This window comes from Strongylocentrotus purpuratus, unplaced genomic scaffold, assembly GCF_000002235.5.
Source record: "Strongylocentrotus purpuratus isolate Spur 01 unplaced genomic scaffold, Spur_5.0 spur5_scaffold_7, whole genome shotgun sequence".
NCBI classification, from domain to species: Eukaryota; Metazoa; Echinodermata; class Echinoidea; order Camarodonta; family Strongylocentrotidae; genus Strongylocentrotus; species Strongylocentrotus purpuratus.
In genome coordinates, this window is record NW_022145613.1 from 13,322,820 (window position 1) to 13,336,269 (window position 13,450).

A 13,450-nucleotide genomic window follows, 5' to 3' on the forward strand; every position below is an offset into this window, starting at 1 on the left:
AGGATTCCAAGATAAGATCTGCTCGTACAAAGCATTGAATTTGCATGATACATGTTTCATCTATAGTGCCTCCGGCGATCTTAGTCAACAGTTGGTTACTTTATTAAGGATAATGAGATAAATCATTATTCAACGATGAAAGGAAACCAGCATAGCTTGAAGAAAAATATTGATGGCATTTGTCCAGAAAGACGAGTCAAACGCCACATGGTTTACATAGCAAAACAAACATATAAGACGGTATTATCAGTTCACTTCAAGTATCCGCTATATACGTTCATCGCAATGAGATATGGCCATCATCTTGCAGCGCAGTTTCATTAATGATTCCAGGCAAATAGGTTTGGAGAACGAGAAACGGCCGAGCGGCTTTAATATATAAACAGCATTTTTCCAATCTCTTTCTTTAGTTTTTATTTTAATCGAAATGGATCTTCTAAAGGGGAGAAGAAAGTGTCAGATATTCTAATACATTCAAATTCCAGTGTTTCATTGTTACAAATTTCTTTGTATTTAGATGACTGTATTTCCTGCGCTCACACCGTCTGTACAAAATACCTACGAACGAATTGAAAATAAAACAGTTCTTACATAACGAATAAAATCACATAGTAAAAAAATACAATAGATTATTCAAAACCAACTTCTTCCGACACATTCATTAGTTCTGTCTAAACTTAAAGTTCTTCTATGAAATTTGGCTTCGGATAGCCGAAGATTTCAAAATCTTTTTCGTAAATCTTCCACAATTTTTTTAAATTGTCCTTGGGCAAGTTTCGAAAAGCTTTTTCAAATTCGGCAGTGCTGTTCGTTGGGTGACTATTGCTTTTGGACGGAAATTTAACCAAAGAGTCTAACTGCAAATCTGTGAGCATATACGTTGCGTCTTCTGAAACAGTTTCTAAATTGCCAACGTAATCGTATTTAATCTTACATGGCAAACACGTTTTAAACATTTCTTCCCAATGGTCGTCAAAGAACGGTCGCTTGGGCTGTGTCAAAAACTGTACAAATTCTGTCCAAGTTATGTTTTCACCCGTTTTCAGCTCTTTCATCGTTGCATGCGATCGGAATTGCTTCATGATAGTTTTCGCAAAACCCTGAAAGTATTTTTCTTTTCGATACTGAACAACATCCCCGTATTTATTATTGAAGGCCGACAGCACGCGCACAAACGGATTGCGCACGTAAACGAATTTCTTGAATGTTTGTAACTTGTGCTGTTGCTCTCTGCGCGTGAATCCGGCGAGTCGCTTCATGCCGTTGCTGAAGTGGACTTCGTCCGAACTCATCCCGCTGAATGTTTTCGTGCTCCCGTTCAAGATCATCATCACCCTCTTCCAGTTGCTGCATCCAACCTTCGGGATGAAACAATAGAGAAGCTTGTGCTTATCATTGACGTATATATGGCGATAGGTGTTGTCGGTAATACCACCTTGATTCAGTTCTGGATGCTTCGCGCACTGATCAAGTATCAACTCTCGCCTCAGTCGATTGACCTCGCTTTGGGCCGACATAAAATCTTCCACACTGTCCTTCTTCTGATCCGTTCGTATTTCAGTGTCCTTAAAGGAGGGAAGAGAGAAAGAGAAAGAAAGATGACGAAAATGGCAATAGCAGTTTCTAACAACTTACTGTTGAATCAAAGCAACTAAGCAAGAATCTCAATTGTTTTAAAGTATGAGTGTGTACAAAAGTATAAAAGTAGCCAAATGTGAAATTGACAAACAAAACTAAAAGTTAAAATATTTTGTGTGCGCGCGCGCGTTGCGTGTGTGTACATGTGGGTATGTGTTTGTTACTGGTTCTCAGTGAATACAGAGATATATATATATATATATATATACAGTATATGTATACAGTGTATAAAGGTATTACAAAGTTTTGGTATGGGGTCATGAATTTGGTTCAAATTAACATATTGGAAGCATATGCGTTCCTACAATATACATTGATCGTTGTCGTGGTTGAAATCGAGTCTAAAGTTATGAAATTATAAATAATAAACTCTTTATTTTGTATAGCTCCCTCTCAAGGTCAAAATATTAATTTAGCTATGAAACAATGTTTCTTGACTGAAATCGACCGATTAGCTATTCCCGTTTGGAAATTATATATCCCAACTACATATTCTGAGATTTTCATGGTCGCAGCTACGATTGTACGGCCATAGGCGCTATTTGAAATTTATCAAAATTTTTATATTCAATTTTTCTTGAAAACAGAAGTGTTTTAGGGGCTATTTTTTTTAGTGCTTATAATACATCCACAGGGGCATCCAAATATATCAAAATTGTAAAGATTCACTATCCACCCAATTTTCAAAATTTCCCAAAACTTTGTATTACCTTTAAGTGGGTTACTGAGCATTGACGTAGCTTAACTAAACATGCAGTTATTTTAGGTCTGTTTTGTTTCTTGGTTAATGTATTCAACATGTTTAAATCATATATGCATTGAATAGAATTAATAGAGAATAGTGAGAAGAAAAAAATCATATCGTATCGTATTGTATCGTATCGCGTTGTTTTGTATCAAAAAGAAAAATTACGATTTGATATCATATTGAGTTTAAAACCGGTTAACAGAAACTGACCCTGGTTGTTTATTGTTCGTAAATATCCCTGTTACAGTGGCTATATAAGCTAGTTACCTTTACCTTATTAATATTCTTTTAATAAGGTAAAACATCTGTAAAACATCGATAACAGTGGAATAAAAGGTATTATATCCCTCATGTATAGTTGTTTGCATTGCGATTGTACAGAGCACGAAAAAGGTATAGATAAGTACTATCTACCTGAGATAGGTCTGTTTGTAAAGTAATTTTTGCTGCTGCCCCACTTGCGCGACTTGCGCATTGAATGAGCATAGCAAAGTAGGTTACGCGAAATGTCAAAGTCAATGTCAATGTCAAATGAGCGCGCATCGCATGTACGTATGTTGTGCTTTGTAAAATATAGCTGAAGCTAAACTGTCTGCAAAATCGGTTGTTTTAATTATGTAAAATTCACCTTAAATAGACCTTATTGCCGATGTGGGATATAAAACAAATATTAACCTCTTTTACTTGGGAAATGGATACAAACTATCATCGCCGAGGTGATGATAGTTTGCACCGTTACCCTCGTAGTCGATTAATATTTGCTTATTCGACTGATCTTTTCCTTTAATTAATGTCTAGTAGGATCAGTACAATAGACATAAGATGAAAGAATAACTCATCATTATGTAATATAACTTTTTTTTTTAAATTACCTGCCAAAACTGTTTACTAGCGTGTATGTTTCCTTGATCCTCTATTTATAATGTTATAGTGATTATTCTCACTATAGTCGTAAAAGACCATTCCGTGACAAATTCGGGATCCTTGGTTGTTTAACAGTGTTGAGTATTGATAATAGTTTCAAGCTCTTTGCTTATTTTACACTATCAAAATTGAGAGTTCAAGTAATAATGGTAGTGATGATGATGATGATTAATATGATAGTAACTACTTGATTGATGAAGTGACATCCATAAAACAGATTTTCTTTATACTAGCAAATAAGTTTGATAGTCAAGTTTGGGGCTTGCAAATTTTAGAGACCTATGTGCGTTGTTAAGCAAGCAGTTCTGCCGATAATGCTTTTTTTATTTGCGTGATTTCGAGATCCTCTCATGCCTGGTCTTAAGCTCGCCTTGACTCTCTGCCACCTTGTTGCGGTACCAAGTATTCGGAAATGAAGTATGGAGTAATGCAAATCATGCATATTTTTTGTTTCAAAGTCAAAGTGGCGACATGATCGAAATGTATATTCAAAACGGTTTATAATCAGTCAATGATTTCGATTTTTCTGACATAAGCACACATGTCAGTGGCGGAACCAGGCCCCCCCCCCCCCTTAGCGAATTATCGGCCGGCGCGATTTTCAAATTTTCAGGAGCAAAAAGAAAACAAATAGTGCTCACTACCCCCCACTGAGCGAATTATCGGCCGGCGCGATTTTCAAATTTTCAGGAGCAAAAAAAGAAAGAGAAAATTAGTGCTCACTACCCCCCCCCCCCCCCCCCGGAATGGTCTATTATTATTTAATTTCAGTATTTCAGTACGTTCTATCTTACTCCTGTTCTTTTTTCTATAATGCAGATACCTTTACGTAATCACATGTTTGCACCTTGAGTATTTGCTTTCCGGTGGATTCGGCGCCTTGCAAATATCATGTATTATTATCATGATCATTTTTAATATTACTATTATTATCGTCACATTAGATTTGATAAGAAAAGGCGTAAGCATTATTTAATATCCGATAGGGCGCATGCTCATTCAACTAAGTTCAAACTGATAAACGTCATGTGATACGGGGTCAAAGTTGAACACTAAAAAGGACACTTCAACTTTGACCCTGTTTCACAATACGTTAAATTTTTAAATATATATATCAACATGTTTTGTTACCTCATTTTCAGATTTTTGAACCATTGTCTCCGTCTTCGTCTTCAACTTCTCGGTGAGGTTTTGGAGAGAGTCTGGGTGCTCCTGAATCGCCCGATTAGAAAATTTTCCCGCTTTATCATTTTCTGGAGCTGGATCCGGGTGTTCCCATGGAAACGGCGGTGGATTGTTTTTACGTGGTTTCTCCAGGCTGATGCTTACTGCATAAAATATTCAAAAGCTAACATGATTAATGGACATTTCAATCGACATGTTGCTTAATTTAAAGGGGAAGATTAAATATCAAAGCGAAGAGGCAATATTTCTGTTTTAATCACATGGAAGATTGTAATCAATCATTCCTTAAGAAATCAAACGCAACCTCGTAAATTCGAATTAATAAATGTGAGTGGTGACACACCTGTAAAAGATAAATTTCCCTTTTCGAATTTCGGAGAGAATATTTAGGATAGAAAATGACAAGTCTAAAGCTAGATTGGTTAGCATTTTGGTAAACTAAAAGTAGAAGATAATTATTCATGGGTTACAACGGAACCGTTATGGTTCCGTTATGGTTCTTATAATTATATTAAATTGACATAAAACAAACTGACTATTAAAACTTTCTTTGCATAATAACGAACTGTAAAAACTGCGTAAAAACAAAATGTTTATGACATTACTTGATTATAGTGCCCACCTATATATCCATGCTAGAGGGTGCTCAAATCGCCTACAAAGTAGTATTATTATCTTGCCCTTAGGCGCTGAAAGCATTCAAGGAATAAAGTCCTACCAAGTGCCCATTTACTACACCTGAGTGGAGAGTAGCAAATGTAGATGGTAACTTGCTAGATGGCAAGACTCGAACCGCGAAAATGTGATCAACAGTCCGGTGAGGCATCCACTAGACAACAGTACCTTTTTCCAAGAATATTGGAAGACCTTTTCATTTTTTGTATTAATCGTAAACCAATGACTGTCGTTTGCACCCTTCTAGAGAAAAAGATGTCTTTCTCCCTCCCCCCCCCCCTTTTGTGTTTTAGGGGGAGGGGTGTTGAGTGTTTACAGACGTGTATATGATTATTTACGTCTGGGGACCGACCTTTAAACGTCACCATCTGATAGACGTGGCTCAGGTTCAAATCTGCGTCACCCCTTTTTATGCCGTTTTACATTTAAAGGGAAATTAACACAATATCGAAGCGAACGAAATCTAGACTGAGTTATATCCTTGTTGTCATAAAAAAAAGTAATTTCTTGTGGTTATTACCTTCAAATGTGTGGATGGTTGACAAGTAGACTGCCGTGTACACAAAGCAAGCCATGATGAAACTCATCATGCCCCACCGGCGCAAAAACCTTCCCCGTATCATCTTCAATATGCCCTGAAATGGAAGATGAAGATGAAGGTAAATATGGAGAAGTCCATTTATCATTTTACTTTTTTTTTGATGGAGTATAATAAACATATTAAATATAATGATAAATATGATAATAATAATAAATGACGATGATAATCATGTTGATATATTAATAATGATAATGATAATAATAATAATAATAATAATAATAATAATAATAATAATAATAATAATAATGTCAATAGTAATGATAATAATAATTGTAATCTATAAGGTACTATTGGAATTTTGCATCATCTATAATAGCTCTTGTAAACATATTGTGATACAATATTAGTATTAAAAGGTACTATGTCCCATTTGCAGGCCAAAAAAAATGATAAGGTTAAATTACAACGGCATTTGAAAGACAATACTAATTTAGAACTTCCCAACTACAACTAGAACGCTACTACTAGGGCAATGAGGTTCTAGATGGATTACTGCGGGGTAGTTGTCCGGGGGTAGTTGCCCGTGTTTAGGTGTCCCAAATGTAGTTGTATAGGGAGTCATTAGATGTAGGTATTTGTAAGTTATCCGCAGGTAAGTTGTCTGAGGTAGTTACCATGGGAGTTGTTGTCCTGGTGATTTTAAATTCTTACCCATTAAGTGGTGTATATGGTTTTCATGATGCAAAGGAAAATGGTACAGATATTAATTTACTACTTCATTATGCTTTATTTGCAATTAATAAAGCGATTGTTGTAAATAAATTTACTAAAAATGTAGCAACAAAAATAATAGGCAAATGTTGTTTGTTTATGTTAAAATTTCTACAGAAGGAGTTACATAATAATATCTCAATAAAGTTCAAGAATTGATAAATCTTTTCGCATTCGAAAAATACATGGATCATGGTACCAGGTGGGTTACAGTAGTAGCACAAATTGTTTTCTTTGATTTTTCATTTGAATAAACAGGTGTTGGGAAATACTATACATAAATTTAAAGTTGAATTGTATCAAGTAATTATCACGAACATACTTCAAATTAAGTAACCACAGAGAATCCCTCTTAATAACAAAAATTGTCTGTAAAGTTTTTTTCCAGAAATCTACCGCCCTAGATGATTTTTTAATTCATTTTACGAGTTCCGTTTATGTTTGTTTTTAACAGTAATACAGTGTATTGATAATTCAAAACTATTAAAATTCAAATTAGAATATATCATTGATTTACGTTTGAAACCTTTAAAAGCGTAAACTTGTTTGCCATATTCTATAATTTGCCCCCATCTTTGTTGCATAGCGGTTCGTATTTTATCATATTCACTCAACCATCTACTATCATAATAAATATTTTTATCTTTCAATTATTTGACTGTCAAAAATCTATTTCCTATCACTATATCCCCTACAAATAATATACCTGATTTATCCCATTTTTATACAACAATAACTTACCTTTAAATTTGATATCACAATTTAACCAAATCATTTCTTTTGTAACTCTTCCATATTAAGTGGGTTGTATATTTTTTTTACATAATTTAATTGCTTTACTGTAAACCACGTATAAAGTAAATCACAATAGACATCGGGTATTTTTCTTCTACAAGAAGTCACATATTTTGGTAAACATTTACAAACCATAATGATATCAATCCCTCCCATTTTTTTCAATCCAATACTAAATGAAATATAGTCGATTTCCCTTTTTTTCATGAAGTTCTTTAAAAACACAGAAAGCTAACCAACCATTGTATTCTTAACGACATAAATTGTGTACACATGTCAACCATATTCATGCCTCCATTTTGAAGAGTATATATCACGTTTTCCTTTTTCACTTTCGCTCTACTACCCCATACAAAATTATAAAATACAGAATAGAAATTGAGGAAAATAAAAGTAAGAAAACAGGTGTGAATACTACTAAGTGGATGATTTACACGAAATACATCTACAATCTGCTTTCAAGTAAATACAGATATATAATTTGATCTGATATGTGATGAAATGCTTGTTACAAATATTAATGTATGATGTTATGCATGATTTTGTATCTGAATAAAGATTTATTTCAACAACAACAAAAACAAAAACACGACGTTATCTTACCTACCCGGTGTAAAATCTATCTGGGAAATCCACATCAGGTCTTGGCTGCATGTATCGAATTAAATACGCTAAACGACGTGTATTAAAATAACCTGCACACTCACAGCTGTATAGTCGAATGCATGCTCATTGTTTGACAAAATTGAAACAATATAGAACTACACGATCTAACAGGAGAATACGCTGAAAAAATGAAGACAGTAAACGCACTACATTGTGGTTCTCAAGGCGTAGTGAAATAAGCCTTTGACACCACCACACTACCAGACCACTGTGTTTTAAGGATCATAAATGGTGTCACTCGGAGGCCTATATTGATTTAGTTCCCTTCTCGTCTTCTTTAATCTCCACATACTTCTGCGGACGGACCCGTTCAAAGACCGGTGATGAGGGGGACTAAGTCCGGGCGTCTTCGGAGGTAACAATACAGATAAGAAAGCTGTTGTGTTGATTGTGTGTGGATAGCGAGCCCTGGCTCAAGAACCAGCATCAATACGGTTTACTATTGTTATGGAAATACTATTGACTTTATGCAAATAAGTGGTGCGTGTACATACTTCTGCAGTCAACGTGCGAAAGAATTCGATTGATCAAAGGAAACCTCGAGAGATTTATGTGTTATTGCCTATCGGAGGCGAGTTGGCTCAGTCGGTAAAGCGTCTGCCTGTCCCACCTAGGCGGATGACTGAAGTCTGCGTTGGGTGTTAACGTGCCCTCCCCTTGTTTTATAGACGCAGGCTATATTATGTGGAAAACATTCCTTCCCTCGGATACGACGTTAAATAGAGGCCCCGTGTACAGGAGAGTCGCCACCCACCCGCACGTTAAGAACCCACTGCACTATTCGTATATCGCAGTAGGGGGAAACCCCGTGCACACCCCAATGAGGCCTATTATATATGGCATCTGCAAGAATAGGCAGATTATCTTGAAGAAGTTTGTTGATACGTCTAATACTTGTGGATGCTTCTAAATATGTGCAGTGATGAAATATTTCATTCATCTGTAAATAGTCTTTTCTTACTGTACTTATCAGAACGCAAATTGCATAAATTAGTTGTTGCTCTTCTGGAGTGAATGTTTCGCATAACTTGATTTGTCAAATGCTGTTTTAGTACGGATGAGTTACACTTGTCCCCCCTGTCGTATATTCTCCATCAAAAATCATTTGTATCTTTTCAGCTATGATTTTCCCTCATTGAAAAGTGTTTTCGGGAGGAATTAATATTTGTAGGAGTCTTTGTTGGAGCTAATTTCAATGTGATCTTCTGGTTGAGGTCTCGCACTGGAACGGAAGGGTGCCGTCATGAGGTTCAACTCGGTCGGGAAAAGGTCGGGATATGAGGTCCTTGCTTTGGGTATCCCAGACTGATGAACAATATTCCAATGACGGTCTGACAAGGGATCCAAGAGAACAATATGCCAATGAGTTAATATCTTCTGTGCACTTGTTCAAGTAACGTTTGACAAAGGCTACTCGGAGTTCTGTTACATTTAGCTGTTAACAGGTTTATTCCACTAAAGGTTTCTATTCCTAAATAAGTACACCGTTGCTCGTAAAGTTGGAAAAAAAAATTAAACCTCAATTTATGGATTTGTTTTGACAATGATTTATTCATAATAGATCTAGATAATAGTATACAATCTCAGATTTTATTGAATAATAATTTGCCAGTGTTTATTTTGCGTGACTGCTAAAGCATGTGTATGCTACTATGCTTATCAACTAGGGGACCTATACGCCCTTAAGTCATAAATGACAGTAATGGGGATTAATGCCCCACAAAAGGGCACTAATGTAGCACATCGACATGGTTTTGATCCTGGGGCCTCGCAGTTACGAGGCCATTGCTTTGCCACTGAACCATGACTGTACGCAGCGGGGGCTAGGGTTGGAGGCAGTACCCACAAATAAAAAAAACAAAGAAAATGCAATAAATTATCAATAATTCATTGTATTTTACCCCGGTCCCCAAAATAAAAAAATCCTCTGTACGGCCATGCATTATGGCTTAAGGCATGGGCACACAGAAGATATTTTTTTCTGTTGGGGACCGGGGGGAATTCAAAGAAGAATTTCGCAAGCTATCCGAAAATTCTTTGAATTTCAAATGTGGCCCTAAGAATGATCTTTACCCTATAATGTACAGTAAAGCTATAAACGTTTACATATACCTGGCAGAAGAAGAAAAAAACAATATACATTATTACAACTAAAATCATTTCTGCCTACTTTTCACTTCAGGAATGTTTAATGTGTATAGTAGATACATCACCTATATTCAGTCTGAGAAAAATTTCTTATAACAAAAATTATGTGACTCCTGAAAGGAATGAGTGCAGTGTTTTCCTTCCAGGTGTATGCAAACTGTCGGACCTAACTGCATGTCAAATTAAGCAATGGGTGTTACAGGTTTCGAACCTTGAATCATATAAAACGCTCTTTCACTTTACGATATTTTGGGGCCTGAAATTATGAGATCCTCTTAAAACATAAGTAACGGGCCGCAAGAAGAGCGTATCATGTTTAATCTAGTCATTATTTATTATATGCACTTTACCCTAGATAAGCATCCTCAAGTACAGTCCCCTCTCTTCCTTTCTAATTTGTCTAATTATTATTGTTTCTTCCCTTCCTGTGCCTCCCCCTCCCTGCTTTCCGGGGAGCACGCCCCCTCTACACCATTCTTCAGATCTATCAAAAACAGAAAGTGCACAATGGCTTGATTCCTTTTTTTACCTCGAATATTGTATTCTAAATCATGCATTACGACATCGTATGAAATATGGAAATTGATTTGTGATTTTGTTTAAATTTGAATCTTATTTGCAATTTTGTTTATGAGAGGAAACAATAAAAATGTATACAAACGAAGAATTGATATACCACTGGGGAAGCGATACCGGATAGTAAGGGGCATCGATCAATGCAACGTCATTATTTTGGGATAAAATGTGATGCAAGCTGATATTTTCCATAGAGCAATGAAGTTTTCCTTTTTTCTTTCTATCTATCCTTTGAGTATGTTGAAAATGTATATACAGTTTTATATTATCAAGGACGTAGGTAGTGGGGGATTTATTTTTATTTCAGTTATTATAATTTCTGAAAAACCTTGAGTTTAAAATATGTTTGATACAATGTTAAATGTGCTAACGATAAGTTTGAAAGAGTTCAAATGGAACATGTTTCATCTATTTCATTTTAATCATTACTTGCTCTACACAAAATACAAACTGAATAAGGCTATTGTATTCATCGTCTTTATTTTATAACCGTGTAAACCTATATTCCATTTCGCAATACAATTTCATTTGAATAATAATATTTTGTTTAATCTGTTTCTGAAGACTTTTATAAACGTGTTTTGTTCTCCTTCTTGATCTTACACTCTACAATAACGTAATTTTCAATCAAAATAATTTGAGAATCAGTCTTTCCTCGAGAGGTATTAACATAATCTTCCATGTTATCCGTCATTTTGATTATTGTGCATATCATTTGATGCAGTTCGTATAGCTTTATTAAAACCAACATTTGCAAAATCATTTTTGTTTCTTTTCCCTTTCTGTTTCTTTTAGTATGTCATTATGTTATATCAGAAAAAAATTGTCCCCCCCCCCCTTTACCTCTCTCTCTCCCCCTCTCTCTTTCTTTCTCTTCTCCTTTGGGCGTACCCCTAACCACTTCCTACTTCTGAGCTGGTCTTGTCATAAGCTCCTACCGAGACCCCTCCTTAATAATAATCATAATAGTGAACATTTGTAATGCGCCATGGGGTGTCTGTCAGAAATGACACTCATGACGCAATATTGAGAAAATGGTTTAGTTATAGGGATACATATATACAGTACTTAAAAAAAGGAAATAAAATAAGCATAAATCAATCACACATGTTTTTCAGGACAATACTTTGCAATAATAGAATAAAAAATATAATTTTCAATATAAAAGAAAGTTTACATTCTTATGGTATGATTTGAGATAAATCGGAAAAAAGAAGCGAAAGGCACTTTTGAAATATGTACACCATAACGACTGTACACTTTTGGCATCATGATGGTACATCAATGATTTTAATGAAGATCTGAAAACCATCTTCAGAACCACTTCTGTTTTATAATGACGTAAAGTGTATTTAATTTTTGTATTTCCTTTTTATTTCAAATTCAACATCCCATACTATCAACATAAGTCGACTATTTGTCGATTGCTGGTATTAAGAAATTACACAAGATTAGCCTATACAAGAGATAACCATGCGTTCTTCAGGACAAAACTTTGCAATAAAAGGCATGCAAATTAAAAGTGTTGATTAATGGGCAAGAATGAATTAGAGTTATTTTGGGGGTGATCGAGGTTTCCTTTAATCTCTTGCAGCCGTAGACTCTCTCTCTCTCTCTCTCTCTCTCTCTCTTTCTCTCCCTCTCTCTCTCTCTCTCTCTCTTATACAGTCTCTCTTTCTTTTATTTTCTCCCCCTCGTTCTCTCTCTCTCTCTCACTCAATGTCTGTCTTTCTTAATTATTGATCACTCCTTGTTAACCCCAATCCTAGAGCATGAGGTTGCAGATATATTTTGAATTTATTGGTTTCTTTATCATTCAGTCAAACATACATTTTCTATTACAATACGTAATTGGAACATAATTATGAAATAAAATAAAATGAACATGCTGAACATAAGTTAGAATGTAGGAGGGCTACAGTGTGTGCATGAAGCTTAATTTGCTTTCAGCCCTCTTCTGTAAGGGGAGAAAGAAAAGCAAATATTTTGTTATTGGATTAGAAAGTCTTTCCAACTACAGCTTGGTGAACGGTACATATACAACTTTGCCTGGTACGTCGCAATATTTTTTTTAAGCCTATGTCACGCTAAAAGACATTACATCATGTCAATAATGTCTCTAATTATATATATATATATATATATATATATATATATATATATATATATATTGTACGCTTTCGTAAGGAATATCTTACATGAAAGGGCATAAATACATCTCATTTTTCAAAATACATACACTTATTCTTTAAGGTGAGGTTTGCTATATACCTTACTGTACTGGGGGGGGGGGTGGCATGGGAGGCCCCCCTCGACATTTTCGGAGATTGCGCCGCAACCGCTTAGAATTTTGAATTGTCGTTTCATGACCTTTTTTTCCTTCAAGTCGTACGCACATTTTGATACCATTTTCGTCAAAATCGGATATACCTGTAAGGTGTTACATAACAATTTATTATGGGCATGTCATCAAAAAAGTGCTATAATTGCATATATTCATGTACAAGCAGAAATGTTAATACAGGTTTAGATGTTTTTCTTCCTAAGTGGGAGATATGAATTGATATCAAATTGCTTTTATATGCTTCTCAAAGTAACTTGATGTATTCCAGAACAAAAGAATACATTGGAAATAAAACAATAGATATAATAAGAAAAATAAATAAAATACATAAGAAAATAAATAGTTGAAAATCAAGTTATCATTAATTTCATCAAATAAATATTTTGTGTTAGAAAAGAAGTTTCATATGAACAATGAGTTTCAACATCCAAAAAGTGGA

The 13,450-nt window shown here is 35.1% G+C and overlaps 1 protein-coding gene across 2 annotated transcripts; it reads right to left on the reverse strand.

Annotated features, from left to right (window-relative positions):
* Positions 1-59: 59 nt before the first annotated feature.
* On the reverse strand, positions 60-8,342 carry LOC589022 (carbohydrate sulfotransferase 11). Of its 2 annotated transcripts, none has more exons than XM_011677061.2 (4): positions 7,885-8,342; positions 5,691-5,805; positions 4,442-4,638; positions 60-1,565 (listed from the first exon to the last, which is right to left on the reverse strand). In XM_011677061.2, the coding sequence occupies exons 2-4, from the start codon at positions 5,791-5,793 to the stop codon at positions 678-680; spliced, it is 1,188 nt and encodes a 395-aa protein (XP_011675363.1). In that variant the 5' UTR covers positions 5,794-5,805; positions 7,885-8,342; the 3' UTR covers positions 60-677. The 2 variants fall into 2 exon arrangements, with proteins under 2 accessions (XP_011675363.1, XP_793773.3); XM_788680.5 differs by having other exon boundaries at positions 7,881-8,340.
* Between the last annotated feature and the right edge of the window lie 5,108 nt (positions 8,343-13,450).

Excerpts from the sequence above, each read along its gene's own strand:
- LOC589022 (XM_011677061.2), bottom strand. The coding sequence starts at position 5,793 with ATGATACGGGGAAGGTTTTTGCGCCGGTGGGGCATGATGAGTTTCATC. Across the intron at positions 4,639-5,690 it reads AACCATCCACACATTTGAAG|TAAGCATCAGCCTGGAGAAA; the intron begins GTAATAACCACA and ends TATTTTATGCAG. Across the intron at positions 1,566-4,441 it reads TTCAAAAATCTGAAAATGAG|GACACTGAAATACGAACGGA; the intron begins GTAACAAAACAT and ends CCCTCCTTTAAG.